Source organism: Anguilla anguilla, chromosome 8 (genome assembly GCF_013347855.1).
Source record: "Anguilla anguilla isolate fAngAng1 chromosome 8, fAngAng1.pri, whole genome shotgun sequence".
Lineage (NCBI taxonomy): Eukaryota > Metazoa > Chordata > Actinopteri > Anguilliformes > Anguillidae > Anguilla > Anguilla anguilla.
In genome coordinates, this window is record NC_049208.1 from 47,750,233 (window position 1) to 47,777,940 (window position 27,708).

The window sequence follows — 27,708 nt, forward strand, 5'->3', positions numbered from 1 at the left end:
CTGGGGGGCGGTGCACCAGCCTGAAAAAACCGCCTGTTTTCGCTCCTCTCTCGTTTGAAACGGGTCGTTTTGGAGCAAAAAAGTTCGATTTAGTTTTGAGTGTGCCGGCGCCTTTACCCACAATGCCACGTTCCGTGGGTGATTTCACGCACCGCTTTTGTGCTCGTCTGAATGGGCTTTGAATTTGTGGCAGAATTTGAGCCTGCTGCGCTCGAGCATTTTCTCATTCTCCTCCCGCGGAGCTTCCCAGCTCTCGGCGCTGCTCTGCGCCTAATGTGGCAGTTTAGGCCGCGATCGCACTGGACGCACTTTAGCGGTTGGGGGCGCCTTTCCTTAATTATTTTCTACGAGTTCGAAGCGTTTTCTACGGGGCTATTGCGCAGCGGGCTTTCGGGTGCGCAAGGAACAGGAAATGATCCAATTTTGAAAGCGCTCTGAGAAAAAAAAGCAGCCCTACATTACAGTCATTCTTTTCTCTGTTGTCCAGTACAGGGGGACCAGGGGTTGCCATTCTCTGTGAAGCTCGTGAACTCCTGCAGTACAGCCTTTAAGTAAGCCTGTGGTGCCAAAAAATCTCATTCAAAACTATGAACTTACCCAGACAAAATGGAATTATTTTCCGAACAGTACTTTTAAACTCTAAAATGTCTAAAATGTTGACTAATTACTGTCCAGACGCAGATTTTTGTCTCTGAGCGCCACAGAAGAGGATAAAAGATTGGATTTCATTACAATTTGGTCCGTATGTTTTTTACATCATAAAATTAAGAGAGGCTGTGCGCCTCGCGTTTTCTAGCCTACAAAGCGTGTCCAGTGTGATGGCAGCCTAAAGCATTTCAGTGCATTGTAACTATATCTACACAGTTAGGCGTAGGTCTCAGAGGAACGGAACAGAACTGTATTTATTTACTTCTTATTTAACCTTTAGTTATTTAGCGAGGAAAACCCCCCATTGAGATCGTAATCTCTTTCGCAAGGGGGACCTGACATGAAACACAAAGTCACAAAGTGACACAAGACAGCAGACAAACAAGTTACAGACATCAACAACTTCACGACTGTTAACTGTAGAAAACAAGCGGAGGGATTGTGCTGACACAGACAACAGTTGCAACCCTGAAGTGCTGCCCATAATGCAAAATTCTCCCTGACGTAGGCTAACGGGATGTCCGTTTCGCAGTCACGCTGCCTGACTCGCAGGTTAGCACACAATGCACCCGTCCTCCCTTCCCGTCAGTTACTCAACAAAAGACCTCTCGTCGTTCTGCGCTGCCATCAAGGCCCAGCACAGTTCTCCCGTTGATTAAAAACACAAAAACCCGCCGCGGCGAGAGGTGGGCGTCAGGCACGTAGGCGAGGACAAGGCGGCGATGAACAGATCCTCGCAAACATAAACGATGGGGGTGCATCGTGGGTGGCATCCATAATTCATAAAACTGACTTATGAATTACGGATTCAGCCCGAGATGAAAATCCGATCCAAATTGTGGTGAAAATATCATATTCGACTGGCTGAATTATGTTGAAGGATGCATATGGGACCCAATGGAAATCACAAGGACAAAAAAAAAAAAGCTTTTTACCACCTTGCTAGGCAGCTCTTTCCTTTGAGCAACTTTGGTGGTTGTTGACTCAGTAGTGAGGGCAGTTTCCATAGCTAAAACCTGCAGGAACTCAACTGGGCAGGGAGAGACGTTCCCTCGTGAAAATGTCAAACATCAATGAAACTGATAAATTTGCTTCCATGCAGCCAGTTCAGAAAATGCAACAAAGATCATTAGCACGGCATTGGAAAGCAACATCAGTTTCACCCTTCTACCCTCCATTGGAAATATACGGTACTGCATGTGGTGAAAATGATGTGGGAATATACCTCATGCATTTTGAAATATGGCAGGTGGTCTTTATTTTTTTTTAAATATGAACAATTCTACAGGTCCTGGAGCACCTGTTAAGATAGATGTGATCATGAACACCAATACGTACCAAGATATTTAAATAACAAAACAATGCACACCCCCTCCCTCTCAATGAGCTTACAAGATTTCCATTTTCATTTAAAAATCAAACTTTCGAATGCAATCCACTTAAGATTATCTGCTTATATAAGTACATATATCATATAATTAAATATTAAGTGTTTATAGACAAGTTTATACAGTTTAAAGCATTTTTAATCATGAAAAAACTGCTTTAAAAACTTTTGACTGGTACTGTATACTAATTTGGTTTGAATCAGAGCTCAAAAACTACATCACAGACATAAAAAAATGGAATCAAATATTTGGTTAAAAATAAGCAAAAAATGTATCACATCAAAAAATGACCTAGACTTATATGCAATCTATGTCCCACCCTCCGACTCTCCGTACTACAAGGAGGACACATTCCCCAACCTCCACAGTGAAATCAGCCATTTCCAGGCCCAAGGAAATGTGCTGATCTGTGGGGACCTAAATGCCCGGACAGGCACACAGTTGATCTTATCAATAAGAAAGGGAATAAGCACCTATTTAGATAAAATTTACCAAACAATGTAATAAACTTACCCAGAAATAACTCTGACCACCATATCAATAAAAACGGCAGACATCTACTGCAGCTCTGTCATGACCTGGGTCTATATATTGTCAATGGTAGGATACGAGGTGACTCTTTGCGAAGATGCACCTGCAGCTAACCTCTTGGTAACAGTACAGTAGATTTTGCGGTCACAGACCTGGATCTATTCTCTCTCAGACCATTTATCGTCAAGCCGCTAACCCCTCTGTCCGACCACAGCGAAATCACAGTCTCAAAAGGACAGAACCTAACACCAGCACCCACAACCATCCCAGTAAGCTGTACAACATCAAACAAACCCACAGTTGGGAGCCAAATGGCACAGAGGAATATCAGAAAGCAATCAATAATCAAGCAATTGAAATGCTATTAGATACCTTTCTGGTTTCTATACCCTCAGAATAAAGACGACAGTCAAAAATGTAAATAAAATATTTGAAAAGGCAGTTTTAACATCAAATCTAAAGAAAAAAAAATTATTCCCCCAAAAAGATCGAAGCTGAAACATGGTTTGACAAAGATTGCAAAGAAATAAGGAAAAAACTTAAGACAATTATCTAATCAGAAACACAGAGATCAACAAACCCAGATTTACGCCTTATCACATCAAAATAATTTAGAACAAAAAGAGATCTGCGAAAAATTAAACAAACTCGAATTAAGCATTAAAAACAATCAGAATCCGTTGGACACCCCAATCACCGAGAAGGAAACTTCACATGCTCCAATCTGGAAAAACCAGCATGCTAGATGGCATTTTAAATGAAATGCTAAAAAACAGCAACCGAATACTACAAAAGTCTATTTTAAAGCTATTCAATTTGGTTCTGAGCGTGGGTCATTTCCCTGACGTCTGGAATCAAGGATTGATTACCTCTATATTTAAAAGTGGAGACAAATTAGACCCAAATAACTACCTAGGCATTTGTGTGAACAGTAATCTGGGGAAGGTTCTATGTAGCATAATAAACAAACAAGACTTCAAGACTTCCTTATTGAGCACAATGTCTTGAGCAAAAGTCTTCCTAAACACTGGACAACTGACCATATTTACACTGTGGCAGACGGCAGGGAGAGGTGAGGGGAGTAGTAATTGAGGGCAGATACGTTGCCGCCCGCTGGCTCCACCCCCGAGCCTTATATGGACTTCCTGCTCCAACGAGGCAAGCCTGGGCCTAATTAAGCCATTAAGGGCAGAGGGATAAAAGGGGAAGCGAAGTGAACAAACGGGGCAAAGTACCGTGAGGGAAACGCGTGTTGTGGAGAGTAAGAGAGAGCGAAAATTATCTGTGTGATTACCTGTTGTGACCCGGACTGTTTGACTAACCCCGCTGTGTACCGAACTGTTTTGGCTGAGGACCTGGTTTTTGGATATCCCTGGATTACGGAAAAGGACAACGAGAACGGATTGTGGACTTTGGATTGGTTGCTGAATTTCCCCTTCCCCTCCTTGTGTAAATTTTCCCTAAATAAATCCCCCTATTTCACTCCAGTCGTGTTTCGTGTGATTGTTTAGTTATTGAATTGGTGACGTGGAAACCCCACACCCGTGAGCCTGCCACATATGGTGGAGAATGCGGGCACTACCCAAGCTCAATAACTAAACAGACACGGAGCATAATGGAAGCCTTAGTGAAGCAACTAGTGGAGACCAACATAGCGCAGCAGGCTATGCATCGGGAGTTGCTGGAGGAACAGCGTCAGCAGACCGCTCTCCTGCGAGCTGAACTCAGCCAGCTAACAGCCGCCCATGCTGCCGTGGCTGCAGGCGCAGCAGTCTCCCATCCTAAACCCAGTATGTTTCTGCTGAAACTAACAGAAGCTGATGACATCGAGGCTTACCTCCAAGCCTTTGAGAGGACGGCGGCTAGGGAGAAATGGCCCCAGGCGCAATGGGCCAGCCTGCTAGCACCCTTCCTGTCAGGCGCGGCACAGAAGACCTATCAGGATCTGACGGCTGAACAGGCGACGCACTATGAGGGGCTGAAAAAGGAGATCCTGCGCCGGTATGGTTACACACTGATCGGCCGGGCGCAACGGTTCCATGATTGGACGTATGATGCCACAGCGTCCCCCCGATCACAAATGCATGATCTGATTAGGCTGACCAAGAGCTGGCTAACGGCGGAACCACTGACGACCACGCCCCTCGAGAAAGTGGTCATAGATAAATTTCTACGCTCTCTCCCATTTGAAGCTAAGAAGTTGGCAAGCCAAGCTAACCCACAGAGCGCGGATCAGCTGGTGGAACTGGTGGAAGGTCAACAGGTGGCTTTGGAGGTCCTGCGCAGCGGACGACCACTGAAGGCGGAACCCTCCACTCGCCCGAAAGAGCGGAAAAGGACGGAGGACCAGGCCTGGACCACGACCAGGGATGGAGGGACCCCGATGGTCAGCTCCCCGAGACGACGCCCCTTCCTGAACACAGACGGCAGGAAGTGCTACGGGTGTGGTGAGCCGGGACACATCGCCTGGAGCTGTCCAAACCGTGATGTCCAGATGCCTTCGGCCTCAGCCAGTGAGGTAGCCACCGGGCGTCCCTGCGGGTTGCTGATGACATGCTGGGCGGAGGAAAGTAGTCCTACCCCTGTTACCCCGGTAAGGGCCAATGGAAAGGACACCACAGCACTTTTGGACTCCGGGAGTATGGTGACCCTGATCCGCCCCGACTACGCCCAGTCCCCGAACCTGACTGACACCGTGGCCATCACATGTATACACGGTGAAACTAAGAACTACCCTACCACACTCCTCCACCTACAGACCACAAAGGGACAACACACGGGACCAGCGGGAGTCGTCCCAAACCTACCGGTGCCGGTCCTTATCGGGAGAGATTCCCCGATGTTCCGTCCACTGTGGGCCAGTATGTCCGGAGACGTGGGGAGACGAGGGAACCAAAAGGGAGGAGGAAGCCGGAGAGGCGGGAGGGACACCAGAAGGGGTGATAGCCAGATGTGTGGATTCCAGGAAGTGGACCCCCAGGCGTCAACAGAACCCCTCTCTGAGGACGACGCAGGTGATGCAAGACTGGAGGAAGGTGAGGAGAGTCTGGACAGCATATTCCCAATGGATCACGAGGTGGCGCCAGAGCCCGCCTCTCTAATGGGCCGGTTTGGGACGGCCCAGTTGGAGGATTCCAACCTGGCCAGCGCTCTCCAGCAGGTGACAGTGGTGGATGGAAAGCCTATCGAGGGGGTAAGTCAGATTACGTACCCTCATTTTTCGATAAAGAAGAAATTGTTGTATCAGGTGGTGAAGAAAAACGACGAATGTTTGGAATTGTTGTTGGTGCCCCGACCCTTCGTACAAACTGTCCTGCAGTTGGCGCACTCCCACCTTCTTGGGGCCCACCTAGGGGTGGAGAAGACCCTAGACCGGATCAAGGCACGATTTTACTGGCCTGGTGCGAAGAGGGCAGTGGAAGATTACTGCCGCAGTTGCCCGGAGTGCCAACAGGTGGCTCCAAAACCACACTTTCGTAGCCCCTTAATTCCCCTACCCATCCTTTCAGTCCCTTTCAGCAGGATCGCAATGGACCTGATAGGACCTCTACCCAAGAGCAGCCGAGGTCACCAATACATACTGGTGATTTTGGATTATGCCACCAGGTACCCAGAAGCCATCCCCCTGCGCACCATGGCTACCAAGGGAATCGCACGGGAGCTAGTCATGCTGTTCTCCCGAGTCGGCATCCCCGACGAGATATTAACCGACCAGGGAACCCCGTTCATGTCGCGAATCATGAAGGATCTCTGCAAGCTAATGAAAATAACCCAGTTGCGCACCTCAGTGTACCACCCGCAGACCGATGGATTGGTGGAAAGATTCAATCGAACCCTAAAACAGATGCTAAAGAAGGTGATGGAGGCGGACGGGAGGAATTGGGACCAGCTACTACCCTACCTGATGTTCTCGATCCGAGAAGTGCCCCAAGCTTCAACAAGTTTCTCTCCCTTTGAACTCCTGTACGGGAGACGACCCCGAGGACTACTGGACGTGGCTAAAGAAGCCTGGGAACAGCAACCGTCGCCCCATCGAACCATGGTGGAACACGTGGAAGACATGAGAGACCGGATGGCAACCCTGTGGCCCCTGGTACGAGAACACATGCAGGAGGCACAGGAGGCCCAAGCGCGGGTGTACAACAGAGGGGCGCAACGAAGAGACTTCCAGCCAGGCGACAAAGTGTTGGTGTTGGTCCCCACCACAGAATGTAAGTTTTTGGCCCGATGGAACGGGCCATATGAGATCCTTGAGAAGGTGGGTGAGGTTAATTATAGGGTCAGACAGCCGGGGCGTAGGCATCTGACCCAGATTTACCATGTGAATTTGTTGAAAAAATGGAATGCACGTGAGGTACTATACTCTATTCCCCCGAAGAAAGCTACTACAGAGACCAAGCCTGTGGAGGTGCCACTGGGGGAGCAGCTGAGCCAAGCACAGAAGCAAGAGCTGAGGGAGTTGGTCGGCCAGAACCAGGATGTGTTCTCCAGTGAACCGGGACACACCGATCTGGTACAGCACCGCATCATCACTGAACCTGGGAAAAAGGTAAAATTGAGACCCTACCGCATACCAGAAGCGAGGAGAGACGCCATAAGGGACGAGGTAAAGATGATGTTGGAAGCAGGAATCATCGAAGAGTCAAATAGTGAGTGGTGCAGCCCCATAGTGTTGGTGCCGAAACCAGACGGCACCATTCGCTTCTGTAATGATTTTAGAAAATTGAATGAAATCTCGAAGTTCGATGCCTACCCGATGCCCCGAATTGATGAACTAATAGAACGGCTGGGGACCGCCCGGTTTATCAGCACACTTGACCTGACAAAGGGTTATTGGCAGGTGTCCTTAGCTCCCGAGGCACGGGAGAAAACTGCTTTTGCCACCCCTGATGGGCTGTTCCACTACAGAAAGCTGCCCTTTGGATTGCACAGGGCCCCACCCACCTTCCAGAGGTTGATGGACCAGGTTCTCCGTCCCCATCGTGAGTATGCCGCAGCCTACCTTGACGATATTGTAATCCACGGGAACGAGTGGGAGATCCACCTAAACCAGGTGAATGCGGTTTTACAGGCCTTAAGGGGGGCGGGGCTAACAGCTAACCCAAAAAAATGTCGACTCGGCCTACGGGAGGCTGAGTACCTGGGGTACACGATCGGGAGGGGATGTGTAAAACCCCAGGTGAAGAAAGTGGAGGCGATTCGGGACTGGCCACGCCCCCGCACCAAGAAGCAAGTACGCACGTTTGTGGGGTTGACGAGCTACTACCGGAGATTTGTTCCCAACTTTGCCTCCCGAGCCAGCCCCCTGACGGATCTGACCAGGAGCCGTCTGCCCGCCCAGGTGATATGGACCGAGGAGGCGGAGAAGGCCTTCCAGGACTTAAAGGGAGCACTGTGTTCTGGACCCGTGCTGGTGACTCCAAACTTCTCCAAACCACTGGTGGTGCAGACCGATGCGTCCGAAACAGGGGTGGGGGCCGTCCTATCACAGCTACAAGAAGGTGAGGAACACCCAGTCGTATACATTAGCCGGAAGCTGTTACCACGGGAGCAAAGATATTCCACTGTGGAGAAAGAATGTCTAGCGATCAAGTGGGCCCTGGAAACGCTGAAGTATTACCTATTGGGACGGCACTTCACCCTCGTAACGGACCATGCACCACTGGTTTGGATGTCACGTAATAAGGACAGTAACGCCCGGGTCACCCGCTGGTTCCTATCCTTACAACCCTTTGCATTCTCTGTCATCCACAGATCAGGTGCAGCACATGGAAATGCCGATGCCCTCTCCAGGAGGGATGCTCTAGGGAGCTGGACCGCCCCTCCCTCCCGGTCGGAGCTGAGGGGGGGGGTGTGTGGCAGACGGCAGGGAGAGGTGAGGGGAGTAGTAATTGAGGGCAGATACGTTGCCGCCCGCTGGCTCCACCCCCGAGCCTTATATGGACTTCCTGCTCCAACGAGGCAAGCCTGGGCCTAATTAAGCCATTAAGGGCAGAGGGATAAAAGGGGAAGCGAAGTGAACAAACGGGGCAAAGTACCGTGAGGGAAACGCGTGTTGTGGAGAGTAAGAGAGAGCGAAAATTATCTGTGTGATTACCTGTTGTGACCCGGACTGTTTGACTAACCCCGCTGTGTACCGAACTGTTTTGGCTGAGGACCTGGTTTTTGGATATCCCTGGATTACGGAAAAGGACAACGAGAACGGATTGTGGACTTTGGATTGGTTGCTGAATTTCCCCTTCCCCTCCTTGTGTAAATTTTCCCTAAATAAATCCCCCTATTTCACTCCAGTCGTGTTTCGTGTGATTGTTTAGTTATTGAATTGGTGACGTGGAAACCCCACACCCGTGAGCCTGCCACAACACCCTATACACACTAGTAGAAAAACATGTCAACAAAAATAAAAACTATATTTTTGCCTGTTTTATAGATTTCAAGAAGGCCTTTGATTCAATTTGGTACAACGGTCTGTTCTATACACATATCCAAAGTGGTGTAGGGGTATACAATATAATCAAATCAATGTACACCAGAAACAAATGCGAAGTCAAAATTGGATACAAAAGAACAGAATTCTTCTCCCAGGGGCGGGGAGTGAGGCAGGGCTGCAGCTTGAGTCCCGCTCTGTTCAACATTTATTTCAATGAATCGGCGACAGTGTTGGAACAATCTGCAGCACCCGGACTCACCCTTGATGATAAAGAAATCAAATTCCTTCTCTATGCAGATGACCTGGTTCTGCTGTTGCCCACTGAGCATGGACTGCAGCAGAGCCTGGACCTGGTAGAGAAACACTGTCAAACACTGCCAAATGCCTGTAAAGCCTGGGCCCTGACAGTGAATATGACTAAAACCAAAATTATGACTTTTCAAAGAAGATCCAGATCTCAGGGAAACAAATACAGATTCATATTAGCAAATAAAACAATATAAAATACTAACAGTTACACTTATTTAGGCCTGAAAATAATCTCAACAGGAAGCTTTCTCTTGGCGGTAAATGAACTGAAGGAGAAAGCACGTAGGGCATTCTATGCCATAAAGAGAAATTCCCAAATTATACTGTCAATCAAAATTAGGCTTAAAATATTCCAATCAGTCATTCAACCAATTGCATTATATGGCAGTGAAGTGTGGGGTTCGCCCACAGAACAAGACTTTGCAAAATGGGACAAACCCCCCATAGAAACCCTGCATGCAGAACATCCTCCGTGTACAGAGAAAAGTACCAAACAATGCATGCAGGGCAGAATTAGGCCAATATCCACTATTGATTCATATCCAAAAAAGAGCGGTTAGATTTCAGAATCACCTCAAAAAACAGCAACCCCCACTCGTATCATTACAAGGCCCTGAAATGCCAAGAGATGAGCCCAGATAAGAGCCACCTCAGCCAGCTAGTCTTGAGGCTTAGTTCACAAACAACCCCTAACACAAAGCAGCCCCAAGACAGCTCTGCACAATTGATTAGTGTCAACCAAATTATAGCAAAAAAATTATTGGGACACACAAACAAAAACACATAGCAAATCAGAGTGGTATCGGGCCCTAAAAAGAGAGTACACTGTGGCAGAAAGAAGCAAAAACATTGATAAAATATAGATTCAGTGACCACAACCTGGCCATTGAGGTCGGCAGACAGTGGCAGACACTGGCAGACCTGGCTGCCCAGAAAGGACAGGTTGTGCTCACTGTGTAATATTCAGGAGGTAGAGACAGCTTCATTTCCTCACACAATGTGAAAAGTAAAGTGAGGCAAGACGACAGTACTTCGTTAAAATAAAAAGAAATCTGCCCTCAATTCGAGGAACTTTCAGAGGTAGAGAAGCTGTCGTTCCTCTTGGGAGAGAGGAGGGAATGTGTGGCTTTGGCTGTGCAATACATTGCCACTAGCCACAAACTGAGGGACAGGGAGTAATAATAAGACATAAGCAATGACACAGCCTCCTTTTTTAAAATTAATTTTTTAAAATGTTATATTCATATGTTTCTGTTTGCTCTACTCATGCTTTGGCAACGTGTATATATATACGTCATGCCAATAAAGCATTTTTGAATTGAATTGAATTGATCTGCCCTAGAACCTCCAAGGTGGTGGGTTCAATCCCCAGCTAGAGCACTGCGGTCTTACCCTCAGGCAGGGAACTTAACCTGAATTGCTCCAATAAAATATTCAGCCGGTGAAATACACAGGCTGCACATGACAGTGCTGTCCGTGTAAGTCGCCCTGGAAGAGGGTCTCTGTTCAGTGCAGAAACATAATGTAGTGCGAATGCATGTTCCTCGGTTTGTGGCAACAGAAGTATTCTTCTTCTTCTGCTTTCTCCTCAAAAGACCAGCAACCCTGGCCACCAGTCAAAGGCACTCAAAATCAAGCAATTTTATTCCCCGCTTGAATTTTTAAAAATTTTTTTACAAAATCCCCCCCCCCCCCTCTCTGTTTATTTTGAGTGCATTTCCTATGGCTGTCATCCCTTTAGTCCCTGACACAGAAGCCAGTGAGTCACAGGATCCCTCTCATACCCCTCTCATGTCAATGTGGACCAAGGACAGTTTATTGATGAAAACTTCTCTCTCTCGCTCTCTCTCTCTCTCTCACTCTCTCTCTCAAATTCAAATTCAAATGCTCTTTATTTGCATGACAAGTGAACTTGTGTTTGCAAAAGCAATGGGATACACAAAATTACAAACAGACCCCTACAACCAGAAGAGGGGAAAAAGAAAAAAAAGAGTGACAACCCCCCATACACATATGCAAGTATAGATACACACATACACACACACACACTTTCGCTCTCTCTCATTTCCTCCCCTTGTGTTCCTTCTTCCCTCCTCCCTCTCTTTCCATCCAATTGGCTCCTCCTGTTTCATTGCAATCTGAGCGCTATTGATTGTGCATAGAGGGCAAGACGGCTATAGATAGCTAGGTTTTTATTGGACCATAGACGTTCAAGGGGGCTATAGATAACAAGCTTTTGACTGGAGCATAGACATTCAAGGAGGCCATAGACAGTAGGGATTTCACTGGACCATAGACATTCATGCACTTTCTCCTCTTGAGAAAAACATCACATTGTACCATTTTTCTGGGAAGGTTCTAGTCATAAAGCCATCTCACAACCAGAAGGACGTCTTACTGGAAAGTTCACAGCATCCTTGAAGTGTTTTATGTAAGCTGGACCTTTTTTTTGGGGTAGCCCTCCACAAATTTTCAGTAATAATGTTTGTCAACATTTTCATTGAAATAAATGAAAACATTTGCATTGCAGCTAATTTTGTACATTGTAAAAGCCCCTGTACATCAACCCACACAAGTGTGATTAATTTCACCCCCTAGAAACATTAGACAAAGAACATCATGGCTGCCCGCTAGGTTTGGCGATTGATCACATAATGGCGGCAACAGCCTCAGCGTTGGACTTGTACTGAGTGTTGATGACTGTCCACTTAAAATGACTGTAATGATTGTCTAGGCAGCATAATGACTACCATTTCACATGAGTGGGAGAGAAAGAGAGAGAGAGAATGAGAATGAGAGGGAGAGATAAAGAGGAGCAGAAAAAGGGGGGTTAGAGAGATAGACACATGAAGAGTGGAACTTCAGTTTTATTTGAGATTTGTGCTGTTTTCACGAGAGAAGTATTCAGGGATAAACTGCCCTTGGTCCAAATGGTAGGCAGAGTGAGATCAGTGTTTTTGTGACATATTAACGGATGGACTTTTTCAACCTTTGCTCCCAAATTTTGAAAGTCCAACTGTATTTATTGCCTGCCCTCTGGCCGCCGTGAACTCCTGCGAACGGCTGTCCCGCAAGCCAGCGCTCCCCCCCCCCCCCCCCCCCGCCCCCCCCCACACCCCACCCCCCACCCCCAACCCCCAACCCCGCCCCGAACCCTCTGGCCCTCGGCCCAGCTAGCTCGCGCGGTCAACGTGCTCTAAGGGAGCGTGCGGAGGAGGTCGCGGGCGTGTGCAGCGAGACGCAGGAGAACCCGCCAACCGAATTCCCACCCTCCCTGGACAACGCTCCTGTGGCTAATGACCTAGCGCCCTGCAAGCAATGGCAAGACCCGAGTTTGATACTGACCCCGCCCACTGGCTGAGCCACTACCGCCCCCCCCCCCCCCCTTTATATAGCAAGATTGAACATGTTTCTGATCTAGCCAGTACAATGGCCACTTAAAAAGAAGTATCTAGAACCAGAAAAATCTTATAAACGTTGGGTACTGACCCACCCCATAATAATTATTGGAGTGCCTTCCCTGTAGCCGTTTCAAAACAACTGATTGTACAAAGCACAAGACAGCATAGTGTAACTGGAAAGCCACCAAAAGGAGTTTATCTGTGGCTAAAAATCACGATGCTGTCACGCCTCTCAGCTCCGCGGTAATCGCAAAGTTATTATCGCGTCAAGCCCATCCGCAGATTACCTTTTTCCCAAAGGAGAGCTGTTCTTTCAAGTGTGAAAATCGTTTTTTTAACTGTCTCATGTGCTTGCAGCTGCCATAGTTTAACTGCGCTTTAGTTCTGTGCAACAGACTCGGAGCAGGCGATGCATATGGTGAATAAGTCAACTGTTTCCAAACAGGGTGCAGCGGTGCAACCTTTATCATCCTGGGCTTATTCTGAAACTGACTTGCTTACAGTTCTTTATCCCACCAATACCATGGCTACTTGCCAAAGAAACAAATTATCTCTCGCAAAATCATGTTTATGCTGATGTTATTGTGCATATTTGAACAGATCTAGCTTCCACCACTAAACAACATTCCAACAAACAAATGGCTTTTAGCATCCTAGCAACCGCAAACAAGCTAGCTCGCAGTGTTTTCAGATTTCTTCATTTTGTTTTCAATGGATGCATTATGTTCCGTTTTTACATTACTCACTAAATGCCTTTGAATTGTGACTTCCCTATTTGAAGCCTCCACTAAAATTTTTTTTAAATGAGTCCTTTGTGTCGTGCGTTCCTGCTCTTTGCTCCCGTTGTGTTCTAGTGATGTCACAGTTTCCAGTTGGTTTTAATCTCCGCAGAGCACTCCGAGCAGCCAACGCACGCAGCGCGGGCAACAGCAATAAGAAAACCTATTCCTGTTCGGTTTCGGAAGTCGCGGGTTTTTAGAAAGGAAAGAGGACGGAGGCCGGGGCCGTCCTTCGGCGATCACAAAAGCACATTCCACTGGCGTGAGGAGAGGGAACAGAAATTAATCAGTTTCTGTACACGGTGCTCCAGAGTACACAGCTTTGGTCCTGACAACATACATGGCAAAATCCCCAACCTGAGACTGCAGATGGGGGCCGGGGGCTGTTTCCATTACATAAATAAAGTTTGGGGGGGCTGGGGGGGGGGGGGGGGGGGGGGGTTTCCATGGACGTATTTGAAGCAAGCAGCAGGGCTGGAGGGAAAGGACCCAACACAGTGTGATTTCAGCTGCAACTCCCTGTTTTCTCAAAAACACCCTAGTTTCTGTCCTCCCTCCACGGTGAGGACACAGCTCCACAGAGCTTTAAATTAAATGTTGGGGAAAAACCGGCACTGTATTTTTTGCACCTTTCTTACAATTTAATTTAACATTTTTATCTGTTTTTCTTCTTATTATGCCTTTTTATTCAGATTTTTGTGCCTTTTTATTCTGTTCTTTTATTCTACCATCTGATCTAAAGTGCTTTGAATTACAGTTTGTATGAAATGTGCTATACTAATAAACATGCCTTGCCACAGTCCGCTACCTTTAAACTGAGCACTCTCACAGAGAGCCGGGGGCACCCCTACAAAAGGCACTCACTTGTACACATTTGTTTGTTTTCTCTCCTTTTATTGCAACAAATGGCAGAGTCCCTGTTTTAAGAAGCGTTAATGACCTCTGTAGAAGCTCCTGAAACTTCAGACCGCTAACGTTACATCAAATTTTGAGTTCAACATCCCTGTTGGTGTTCGGGCTGTTTTTTCATTCTGGGGTGGGGAAGGGCTTGGGGGAGGACAGGGGCAATGCTGCCAACTCAGCTAATAGCCTTATAATAAAAGCCTTGTTTCCTTTTTTTCTTTTTTCTTTTTTTGAGAAGTTGGCCGCAGAAGTGGTTGTGAGCTACGTTTTTCTTTCTTTAAAAAAGAAAGAATATTGTACCTAAACTTTTGTAAAATGTACGCGGATGTTGCTGAAACACATCTCCCACGTGAACAATTTAATCATCAAATGTGTATATGCACATACTCATATGCAGTAGTGTAGGCGGCGTAGTGTAGTATAATGGGAGCTGGTCTAGTAATTGAAAGGTTGTAGGCTGCACCATTTCCAGGTTGGACACTGTTGTTGTACCCTTGAGCAAGGTGCTTACTCTGCATTGCTTCAGTATATAATGTGTAGCTGTGTAAATGGATGTAATATAAATGCAGTGTTGCCCAAGTCACTCTGGATAAATGCCTATAATGTGTAAGTAGAATATTGCATGTTGAGTGCTTTCATATAAGTGCATGATTACGTACGTATATATGGACGAACTGGTAAGCAGGGACTTCAGGCCCTTCAGTCCCACCTTGTTAAGTACAGTACATAATGTAACTTAACATAACAATTACGAGAACAGGCCATTCAGCCCAACACTGCTTGCCATTTTCCTGACTAAATTGTACCTAGTGCTCTGATAACCTACAGAGCACTAGGAAAACCTCTGGATTCCCTGCCTCTACTATGTGATCTGGCAGGCTATTCCACATATTGACCACTCTCTGCATGAAAAAATTCTTCCTAATGTTTGTACGGAAAGTACCGTTTGCTATTTTCCATTTATGTCCCCTCCTACTAACAGACCTCAGCCTGAAGAATCTCAGGCAATATCCTTCCTACTGCACTTTGTGTTCTACCCTGTAACCAGGTCTGAATCCACTCTGAAAAACGTCCTCTGATTCCTACTGTCTTCATTTTGCTAAGTCTCTCATGTGTTACCTTATCAAATGCCTTTTGGAAATTTACGTAGAAGAATAGAATATCATAAGCCTTGTGACACTTGGTAGCTTCTTCAAAGACTACCAGAAGATTTGTCAGGCATGACCTTCCCTTACGAAAACCATGCTGGCTATCCCTTAGGACGTTGTTATTTTCAAGAAACACGTATAACTGGTCTCTAATGACAGATTCCAGTATTTTACATGAGGTGCAAGCTAAACGGACAGGCCTGTAGTGTCCTGGATCAGTATGGTTCCCTTTCTTATGTGTTGGTATTATCGAGCCTTGCTTCCAGTATACCTAAGGTATTTCTCCAGTTTCTAAAGACTGTCTAAAAATACCTGCCAATAGTTCAAAGATGATCTTGCCTAACTCTTTGAGTACACTTGGGTATACAGTATGCCGTCAGTGTCTGCTGCCTTATTTGTCTTTAGTTTATGTAATTTACCCAGTACTTCTTCACCTTCTATCTCAATATCTGCTAAAACATTCTGTACTGAATATGCCTTCCAGTCTATTAGCAACCTCTTCTCTAGTAAAACTTTCAACAAAGTAACTATTTAAGGCATCAGAAATATCTTTATTCCTATAAAGAAATGGTCGTTCTTCATTTGTGATGCACTGGATATCCTCCTTCACTTTCCTTTTCCTACTATAGTACTGAAAGAAATGTTTAGGAGTACTTTAAGCATCATGGGAAATTTGCCTTTCAAAGAGCCTCGTAGCTTCCTGTAGTTCTTTTTTAACTTTAACACACATATTACAATATTCTGCCTTATTACTCTCAGTCGTTTTTATATATCTTGTACAGTTTTTTTTCTCAAACCAGCCCATATGGCTTTGTTCATCCGCAGGGGAGACTGCTTCTTCAGTGTATCTCTCCTTACCTTTGGAATACATTTACATTGTGCCTCAAGAATAACCCTGTTAAACCTGCCCCACTTTACATTCACAATCTTGCAGTCAAGAAATTGCACCCAGTCAATATTACTTAAATTGCTCGCATCTTGTTAAAATTGGCTTGTCTAAAATTCATTGTTAATTTCCCAAAATACATCAAAACAAACTGCAGACTGATCACTAGTCCCAAGTGGCTCAATTAACTCTATGCTACAAATTCCATCATCATTACATAGCACCAGATCCAGAATTCATTTCCCTCTTGTGGGCTGATTGGCATACCGTGCAAAAACTGTGAATTATTGTAACTCTGTATTATTTTATGTTCCACGATTTCTGTATAGTCTTATTAATGTTTTAAATGTAATGTTGATGTGTACTATATTTTGTATAATAAATGAAAGAGAAAAAAAGAACAATTTCATCATCAGAAATCCCACGCATTGAGTTTGACAATGCAGCATTGATTCCAGACAGTTTTTTAAGACAAGGGTACGTATTTTTTCTGCAAGGGTTGGGGACAGACGGAGAGGTGGGAGTTGGGGTGGGGGTGTGGACTTGAATGGAAGGGGGAAATGGACAGGAAGCAGAAAGAACTCAGATGTGCGTGTGACTCATTGCTCACACTGCATATAGTAAACAGAAATAAAAAGAAACAGAGAGGACTTTAGGCGATGAGGCACTGTTCAGGCAATGTGCACTGAGCTTTCAGCTCCGTTTCAACTACTTTAATCTTATCTGTCTGAAATGTTTCTGCTTGATGGCCAGATGCACTCTGGCAATAGGTAATAGCACAGGGGAATGGATCATATATATGTATATACAGTGAACTCCATAATGTTTAGGATAAATACATATTTTTTCTTGATTTTAAAATTTTTTAAAAAGTCTTTGTCCCAAACAATAATGAGCTCAGTATACAGTGCAGTGGAAAAAGCCCGCTTCCTGATTTCCTCTTTTATTGCGTATTTGACACTGAATAGTTTCAGATCATTATTATTTCATTAATTTAATGAAAAAGCACCCATGGGAAAAAGTAATTGCCCCCTTAAACAGTCTGAACTGTTCAGTCAGCCAAATCTAATTATCAAATAAATTTGGCTAATTGGTTGATTGAGTAACTATGTGGGTGATTGATTAAATAAACGAAATTAGAATTTAAAAAATGTGTTCTGTGTGTTTACTGAGTTTTGTCTGATATTACATTTTGTCCAATGACATGAAGCCATTCAGTGCGACAAAAATGCGATAATACAGGAAATCAGGAAATGGGGAAAATATTTTTTCACCACGCATATCTGAAACTGGAGCCGGACCGGACGGAAAAAGACACTCGGTTTGCGGTTGGAAGCGGAGGCTGGGGAGACGAGGGCCCTCAGGACGCCAGGAGGCGGAAAAGACAAAAATCAGGGAAGATGAAAGGACCCCACAGACCTGAGAGCAACACCGCGGCCAGCATGAGGCTGTTTCAGGAGAACGTTCCAAATGGAGAACAGAACGCCATCTACTAAATACAGCACACACTGAGTGCCCTCCGACACACACAAACACACACACACACACGCATGCATACACATGCACACTCACATACATGCTCTCTCTCTCACACACATACACACACACATACATGCTCACATACATACTCACACAAATGCTCACACACACTCTGACTCTCTCTCACACACACACATGCTCACACACTCTATGTCTCTCACTAACACATACACACTCACATACATACTCTCTCTCTCACTCACACACACATACACACGCTCACACACATACATACACACACACACATGGTCACACACACTCTCTCTCTGTCTCACACACACACAATCTCACACACACTCTGTCTCTCTCTCTCACACACACACACACACACACACACACAAATGCAAGCAGTGAAGGAAGGGTATGTTATCACTTGTCCTTCAGCTTTGAGGTCCTGAGAGGTCAACTGCTGGAGAAACAGGTTCAAAAATAACCGAATTTAGAGAACACTCAATAATTAATCATTACTCTCAAGGATAATGGCAGTAACAAAAAGAAAAACATGACGGGGTAAATCAATATCACTGACAAAAGAATGATTTTGGAAAATTGAATATTCCAGATTCAATATTTGTCTAAATTCCAAAGAAAGAATTCCGAGAACACAATTTTCCAAATAATCCAAGGAGTCCTGAGGAAGCAACATTTCAATTTTCCTGAGAATTTGTTCTCACAATACAGCTCACAACATTTTGACATTCAAAGAAAGAGGTTTATATTTATACTTATATTTAATTTAAGAGTTTTTTTGACAGGGTCAATATACATTAACATTTCTGTTATTGGGCCTGTGTTAGTCAGAGAGGCTCATTTTCATGTGCAGTCCCTGGGATACATGCCTTGCATCGTTATCTTGAAGTTGCAGCTCGATGTCATGCCTCCTAGTTTGACTTGCCATTACTTTCTGACCTAGCCTATGCTTACGGTGCGAACTGGACTTGCTGTGGCCATGGCTATGAATGACTGCTACATAATGAGTGTTGTACCTTATCGTACCTGCGTTTTGTAGTTGTTCCAATGACTTTGGTATGCACTTGTACGTCGCTTTGGATAAAAGCGTCTGCCAGATAAATGCAATGTAATGTTGTCGGACTGTAGGAGGAAACCCACGCGAACACGGGGAGAACATGTAGTCCATGCAGAAAGGATCCCAGCCCACTGGGACTCGAGTCCAACAGTGCAGAGCACAGCGCAACCATGCCCCCCACCTCTGTGAGTATTCACCTCTGTGAGTGTTTACCTCTGTGAGTATTCACCTCTGAGAGTGTTTATCTCCGTGAGTGTTCACCTCTGTAAGTATTTCTGTGAGTGTTCACCTCTGAGAGTGTTTATCTCCGTGAGTGTTCACCTCTGTTAGTATTTCTGTGAGTGTTCACCTCTGAGTATTCACCTCTGTGAGAGTTCACATCTCTGAGTATCTCTGTGAGTGTTCACCTCTGTTAGTATTTCTGTGAGTGTTCACCTCTGAGTATTCACCTCTGTGAGAGTTCACTTCTCTGAGTATCTCTGTGAGTGTTGCCTCTGTGAGTATCTCTGTGAGTGTTCACCTCTGTGAGTATTTCTGTGAGTATTCACCTCTGTGAGTATCTCTGTGAGTGTTCACCTCTGTGAGTATTTCTGTGAGTATTCACCTCTGTGAGTATTTCTGTGAGTTTTCACCTCTCTGAGTATCTCTGTGAGTGTTCACCTCTGTGAGTATCTCTGTGAGTTTTCACCTCTCTGAGTATCTCTGTGAGTGTTCACCTCTGTGAGTATCTCTGTGAGTGTTCACCTCTGTGAGGATCTCTGTGAGTATTCACCTCTGTGAGTATCTCTGTGAGTGTTCACCGCTGTGGTAGAAATTCCGTTTAGAAGTTTAGATGTAAGCCATTTATATGGAGACAGGCATGAATGCTCATATCAAAACGTGTACTCCCTGTCCAGTTCATGAGAAAGGCTGATATTCTTCTTTCAAAAAACAGCGCTGCAGCTATTGGTTCCTCTGAAACGCAATCTATCAATAGATTTTCATTAACAAATGTAAAAATATATCTAAAAATACAGATGCACAAAAGATGACTGGATGACTAGGTCCAGATAAGTACATCTTTTTTAACATGCAGTTACACAAAAAACAAGGTACTCATGAGGAGTTGAAAGTAAAAATCTTTTCATTTGATGGGCAAATCGGAACTTTTTAAATGTCCGTGATCAAAGCATCATGGAAATTGTTGTCAGGGTCACATTTAATATTATTATTTTTTATTTTTTATTATTATTATTATTTTTATAATAATTATTATCAATATTATTACTATAATTAGTTATAATTATTACATAAAAAAAGCAGAGTGCTTTGCCTCTTCAAACCCCCTGTTCAAATCACCCGGGCAACCATTTTGAGTGCAGGGCCATTTGAGGCAGGATACTGCCAAGCTTTCCAACTCACTTAAATCACCTGAAACGCTCCCGAAATTACAGACTTTCAGGGAAAATTACCGACAATTGTCAGGAAATGGCGGCCCGCAGCTTCCTCTGAGCCGCGGGGAATAACAGCTAGCCCTGTTCCGCTAGCGTCACGCCGCGGCGGTTTCTTTCGCGCCAGAGCGGGAGCCCCGCGGCTCCTTCCCGGCAGAACGGCGCCGCTTCCCGCCCGCGCCGAACCTCGCGACGTGGGCGTCGAACCGCCGTTCCTGCGGGGGGGGGGGGGGGGGGCGCCGCGGGGCCCGCCGGCTTTCCGCGCGCTCACGGCGCCGGGCGGCCGGCCGAAGGGGAGGTCGCGAGGGCCCGCGGACGCTGCGGCCCCCTGGGAATTCCGTTCGGCGCGCCGGTTCTGGGGCAGAGCTGGGCGACCAGGGCCAACGCCCGTTTCTGCTTTTCAGTCCAACTTCTGGCCTCCATTGGCCCCAACATTTATTTACACCACCTGACGTGCTAGCTGCATTTTTTCATAAGTGCACGGATGACAGCCGAAGACTGTTGTTGTGTCCCTGTATGAAATGTTTTGCTGTGAACTAATGCAAAAGTGGACCCGCATTGGTGTAAACAATCAATTAGCTAATTTAGCCAGGAAATTGGTCGAAACAAAAAACCTGCATACACACCGGCCCTCCAGGATCGAAATTGCTAGAAGTACAGGTGCCATACTGTCCATTACCGGGGAGTGACTGATTGATCCGGTGAATTAATGTAATGTAATTATAGCACATTTGGAAATCTGATGCACTGCGGACTGTTGAAGATGAGCACATGGGCATGCCCCTCTTCCGTACCTCCAAATGGAAAATGGTTCTGAGTGCAAAACACACTGCACTCTGCAACACAACATGAGACTGAGCGGGATGTTTATAGTACCCTTGATGAACACTGGATATTGGGGTGCACATGCAGACCTACAGACATACAAATGCCAGGAGACATGCACATGCATATGCACACTCATACACACGTGCGTGTGCACACTCTCTCTCTCACACACATGCGCACACACATTTTCCTCACATTCACTCACTCATTCACTCACTCTACTCACTCACTCACTCACTCGCACCCACTCACTCGCTCACTCACTCACTTACTCACTCAGTCACTCACCCACCCAATCACTCACTCACTCACTCACAACCACTCACTCACTCACTCTACTCACTCACTCACTCACTCACTCGCACCCACTCACTCGCTCACTCACTCACTTACTCACTCAGTCACTCACCCACCCAATCACTCACTCACTCACTCACTCGCTCATTCACTCACTCCACTCACTCACTCACTCACTCACTCACTCACAACCACTCACTCACTCACTCGCTCATTCACTCACTCCACTCACTCACTCACTCACTCACAACCACTCACTCACTCAGTCACTCACTCACTCACTCACTCACTTACTCACTCACTCACAACCACTCACTCACTCAGTCACTCACTCAATCCACTCACTCACTCACTTACTCACAACTACTCACTCAATCACTCACCCACTCACTCGCTCACTCACTCACTTACTCACCCACTCACTCACCCACCCAATCACTCACTCACTCACTCACTCACAACCAATCACTCACTCACTCACTCGCTCATTCACTCACTCCACTCACTCACTCACTCACTCACAACCACTCACTCACTCACTCACTCACTCAATCCACTCACTCACTCACTTACTCACAACTACTCACTCACTCACTCACTCCCTCATTCGCTAGCTCACTCACTTACACACACCCATTCACTCACTCACTCACTCACACCCACTCACTCACTCACTCACTCACTCACTCACAACCAATCACTCACTCACTCACTCGCTCACTCACTCACTCACTCACTCAATCCACTCACTCACTCACTTACTCACAACTACTCACTCACTCACTCCCTCATTCGCTAGCTCACTCACTTACACACACCCATTCACTCACTCACTCACTCACACCCACTCACTCACTCACTCACTCACTCACTCACACACCCACTCACTCACTCATACTTACTCATTCACTCACTCACTCACTTACTCACTCACTCATTCACTCACGCTTACTCATTCACTCACCATGGTAGGTGCGGTTCCACATCCTCTTGGTGATGTCCTTCCCTGGGGGTACCCCGCCCCCACTTAGAGCGAGGGTTTCATTCAGGGCCTGGGCGTACAGCATCACCCCATCGTAGAAGCCCCCCGAGATCAAGTTCATCTGGGGAAAGAAAGGGGGAGGAGCAAAATCCACCTGTGACCTCACTTAAAGTTCATTGATTACATGTCTTGCTTTCAAGTGGCGCGATATTGATTCTGCTGGCCAATCAGGCACTACCATTCTGCTCTTTTCGGACTGTGATCAGCATACGATAGCCTCCACTGCTCCCTTAGCCACTCTACCAACTTAGCTTCCACAGATTGCATCAGACTTCAGGGTCCATGTCTGCGGAAGTGTGCATAAGGCCGCACCAGGAACACACACAGCTGCACGTAAATATGTACACATGATTCAGGACAGCACGTCCAGAAAATAGATTACACAACCGTACAATACCCAGGGTTTCTGAAAGGGTTCTTTGGCTTGTGTTCAAAGGGGAACCCACAAATAGTTTGTGGGACCCTCTGAGGTAGGTGTGAAAAGTGTGAAAGCTGCCAGATTGAACTTCTTTGCCCAACAAAGAACGCTCATGCTAGACAGGGCTCCTCTATGGGGACACAGAGGAGCCTTTTGGATCCCTTTTTCAAAAAATATTTTTATGTCAAAATGTGAATTACTGTATACAATAATTCACATTTCGGCATTTAATTATTAAGGTGTCATGAGGTGATTAGTCACCAATAAAAAAAGCTGCATTAAAGGTGGAGGTGACAGGTGTTTTTTGTGGTTTTTTGTTAGAAGACACACACAGAGTGAGCAGTAATGGCTCTGGCTTGTAACAACCATATATGGGCGGGGGGGGGGGGGGGGGGGAGGGGGTCTTGATTTGCTGTGTGGAGAGTGAGGTTGTTATAGAAACTGCAGGCGTACTTCGGCCCAATGATGCTTGTGGACTTCTCCCAGTGGTCCAGCTCACCCCAGCAACAATTTCCGAGCACCAGAGATACGGGGAGAAAAAATCAGAAAGAGAGAGAAGGAAGCGATAGAGAGAGAGCTGGGAAGATAGAAATATAGAAAGAGAGAGATAACTAGATTTCCAGCTGCTTATATCTACAAAAATAGCCAAACAGATAAAGAATGTAGACGCAGATATTGCAGGTACAGGAACAGACAGACGAGCGGACCTGACACACGGTCGTATTGTGACAGGATGGGCAAGATAAAGGGGTGATGGGTGTTGGCGTGAAACAGACGGAGACACGTGCAAGTTTGATCACGAATCCCGAGGAGACCACACTTATCCCCACAAGTCATTATTAGCCAGCCACACCCTTTCCCTCGCCCCTGGCCCTTCTCTGCCTGTGCAGCTCTAATCATCTCTATTGTAAATCCAATCAATGTCTACTTCTCCTCTTTATTGGAACTCTAATCGATATCAGCTTCTCCTCTTTATTGATGCTCTAATCGATGTCAACTTCTCATCTCATTTGGAACTCTAATCGATGTCAACTTCTCATCTCTGTTGGAGCTCTGATCGATGGTCGATGTTCGCTTCTCATCTCAATTGGAACTCTAATCGATGTCAACTTCTCATCTCAATTGGAACTCTAATCGATGTCAACTTCTCATCTCTGTTGGAGCTCTGATCAATGATCAATGTCCACTTCTCATCTCTGTCGGGGCTCTGATCGATGGTCGATGTTCGCTTCTCATCTCTGCTGGAGCTCTGATTAATGTCTACTTCGGCCTGCACCACATCTTGTTTGTCGCATCAGAGAGCCTGGCTCTTGAGTGCAGCCTGGCAACAATCTTGCTGGAATTTCCCTTTTGTTTTTGTGCCATAAATTGTTGACAGAAAGATTTAAGCATATTTCCAAGCAGGAAGTTGTACTTAATGCTGTTTCTATGGAATTTTTCATAGAGCAAGGTTCTGAACTAGCTGATTGCAAATGATTGGCTCATCAGCAAGACACTGACACCCAGAAGGTCGTGGAACACAGACAAAAAAATTATTCTATATCTTGCGCAGATGCAAGATACTTGTCTGTAACACCGAAAGCAGAAAGATTAATCTTGTTCTTTGGACAGGTTTACACTGAGCACCACAATAGTAAGACAGAGGAGACAAACTGTCCACGATCGTATTTAATCACAGCGTTTAAACCTTGTGTTTTCTGTCAGCATACACCGCTGCAAACTTATTTCCTAGTTATAATTAGTCTCGTAGGGCAGTTCACAGAAGTCTTATCAGACCCCCAAAAGGAAAACAGACTGTTTACTGCGCTGACGGGGAGTCAGCAGGGTGTGTGATAGAGAGACAGCGCTCAGTTGCAAAACGTCCTACTGGATCAGCATCACGTGAACCTTCGGTTCTCCATAATACTCTGCAATAATGTTTTGTAATGTTGGAAAGCCGACCTCATGCAGAACAAGTTGTTGTCTTTGGTGGGGTGCTGACTCAGGAACTTGAGAGCAGTGGGTCAGCGCCCAGCCAGGTACAAAGGTTAACCTGGTGTGAAATGCTTACGGAGATGATGCGAGCGGTTTTGTCACGATTGTGTCTTTATTTGACTCGCCAACGAGATCTCCTATGCGTATGCATACAGCCATTCAACACCACACACACTTTTGCACCATTGTATATTGTAATTATTGACGTACTGTTGAATAAATCCCATTAATTTTAACCTGGCATTCCACTTTGACTCTTACCACTGCACACCTAGCAGTTTTAAGGTCCTAGCATACACATAGAACTCAGGGTATCTGCACTCCGTAGCCACTCGCCTATACACTAGTGTCGTTGCAGGATACACACAATTGTATTTATGCAGGCTACACAAGCCAGAGGCACGTCTGCAAAGATAGCGGTCCGTATTGAGCCACACTACTGGCAGAAAGGAGTCTCCTGCTTCTGCGTACAACTATTAGCACAGAGGAAAGAAAAACCATTAAAACATTATTTTTGGAGTCAAGTAATTGAGATAATATGTAATTACTCCCATTCCAGAAGCACCGGGTAAGACTACAGGCTCTTTCTTCGCCACTCAGATACTTCCGCTGTTTGGTTTATCTGAAGGGTTTCTTACAGTCTCATTCAACCGTCTTTGCACAGATGATATATAGGTAATTGCACTTTTTATGTTTACTTCCTGTGCTCAGTGAAAAAAAAAATAAAAACTGTACCGCCTAACACCATGTAGCATTCGGTCCACCGGAGAAGCGGTTTTCTCTCCGCTGGAAAGCGGGCCAGCTACGAGCAGCACACTGAAAAGCAGTCGCTGTGTTTTATTTTCTTTTGTCTTTGTTATTTTAGCTTTCTGTTTTAGTTCATTGTTTTTGCCCGGAATCCATGAGGGGGAAGTATGAAGACGTTAGTTTATCTTATTTTGAGTTTGTGTGGGTACGCTCTCTCTCTCTCTCTCTCTCTCCCTCTCTCTCTCTCTCTCTCTCTCTCTCTCTCTCTCTCTCTCTCTCTCTCTCTCTCTCTCTCTCTCTCTCTCTCTCTCTCTCTCTCTCTCTCTCTCTCTCTCTCTCTCTCTCTCTCTCCATGCGGCAACCATGGAAAGGTGGCATTAGAGGCAAGTTATGCAGATCACTGGAGTTGGGGAATGTGATAATTGACTCACGTGTCACGTGATTTTTTTTACCTTCCAGCGCAAACGTGACAATTGTTTCTTGTCTTTCCACCTGTCGACGGTATGCTGTCAGCTTGACCAAAAGATATTTGCCAATCCTTTTGAGCTTTTCGCTCGTTTGACGCAAAAACCTTTCGAAATAAAGTTAATCTAAATGTTGAAAGCGGCCCCCTTCCCCTCCGTCCGCCACCCCCCGCCTCCTCCTACTCACCAGCGAGTCCTCCACCGTGAAGTTGAAGAGCTCTTTTGCGTCGGCCTTCAGGTCCGAAACAAACTCCTTGTACTCGGGGTTCTGTGGCTCCCTGTAGGTCAATATCTTCACGCTCTGCGCAGATCCAGTGGACAGACGGACAGAGAGACAGACACGTGGATCAGGCCACCGAATACCGCAATATAAATGCACACACCTTAGCAATACATCGCAAACGTACGGACTTTCTGAACATATAACAATAAGTGTATTGCTGAGGCCAGCTGGTGTGTTTGTGGCTGCGTGGAAATGTACAACCGACACAAAACAGAAAGCGAAACAAATCAATCAATCAAGAGATTTATTACAACGTGTTAATCGACAGGTGCCACATGTAAGGACAGCCCAAATTGTATCGCTACTGTTGGAACTCAGGTTATGAAACTCTCAAATAGTCATAAATTCAGAAGACGCAAAGTTAACTGTAGTCATCACTACAACAGATTCATGATAAGGAAGGCATGGCCGAGGGTCAGTTATTTGGGGCCTGATTTAACACAACCAATGTGGTTGGCAAAAACAAATCACATGACCAATCTTTGTGTGTTCACCTGCTAAAGGTCTCAGTAAATCAGGCCCTTAATGTATAGAATGTGTGTTACGGCCTTTGACTTTTCAGAATCTGAATCACACTGTCTAAAAATGAGATGTCATGGAATATGTGAAAGCACATGCACAAACACACACACACACTCTCAACACGCATGGACACGCACACACACACTCTCAACACGCATGGACACGTGCACACACACACACACAAACTCTGAACACACACACACACACACACACTCAACACACATGGACATACACACACACTCTCAACATGCATGGACACGCACACACACACACACGAACTCTGAACACACACACACACACACTCAACACACACGGACACACACACACACACATACTCAACACACATGGACATTCACACACACACACACACACACACACTCAACACACACGGACACACACACACACACATACTCAACACACATGGACATTCACACACACACACACACACACACACACTCACGCACATGGACACACACACAAACACACTCTCTCAACACACAATAATAGACACACATATTATCTGAGAGATTTTCTGAAGTCCAGACGTGTGTTCAAGTTTGCAGTGAACAGTTAATGTTGAACAATTTTAAATGAACGTTCTATTTAATTTGCCACCAATGCATTCTTAATAAATGCGACTGAACAGAGGGTCATTTTCCAGTGGCTTCTGTGATGTTAGACATGACATACATCATACAAGTGCACAAGCATTGT

At 45.7% G+C, this 27,708-nt stretch overlaps 2 protein-coding genes across 3 annotated transcripts in view; one reads left to right on the plus strand and one right to left on the minus strand.

Annotated features, from left to right (window-relative positions):
- The window catches only part of LOC118234391 (atrial natriuretic peptide receptor 1-like), a 79,216-nt gene that overhangs the window by 29,775 nt on the left and 21,733 nt on the right, over window positions 1-27,708 (minus strand). For both annotated transcript variants that reach the window (XM_035430886.1, XM_035430887.1), the window contains exons 4-5: window positions 26,377-26,490; window positions 22,509-22,647 (exon numbers count right to left, since the gene is read on the minus strand). In XM_035430886.1, the coding sequence (XP_035286777.1) occupies window positions 22,509-22,647; window positions 26,377-26,490 (253 nt within the window). The remainder of the gene's footprint in view (window positions 1-22,508; window positions 22,648-26,376; window positions 26,491-27,708) is intronic.
- Window positions 3,623-7,197, plus strand: LOC118234392. Its single transcript, XM_035430888.1, has 2 exons — window positions 3,623-6,630; window positions 6,957-7,197. The coding sequence occupies exons 1-2, from the start codon at window positions 4,183-4,185 to the stop codon at window positions 7,059-7,061; spliced, it is 2,553 nt and encodes an 850-aa protein (XP_035286779.1). The 5' UTR covers window positions 3,623-4,182; the 3' UTR covers window positions 7,062-7,197.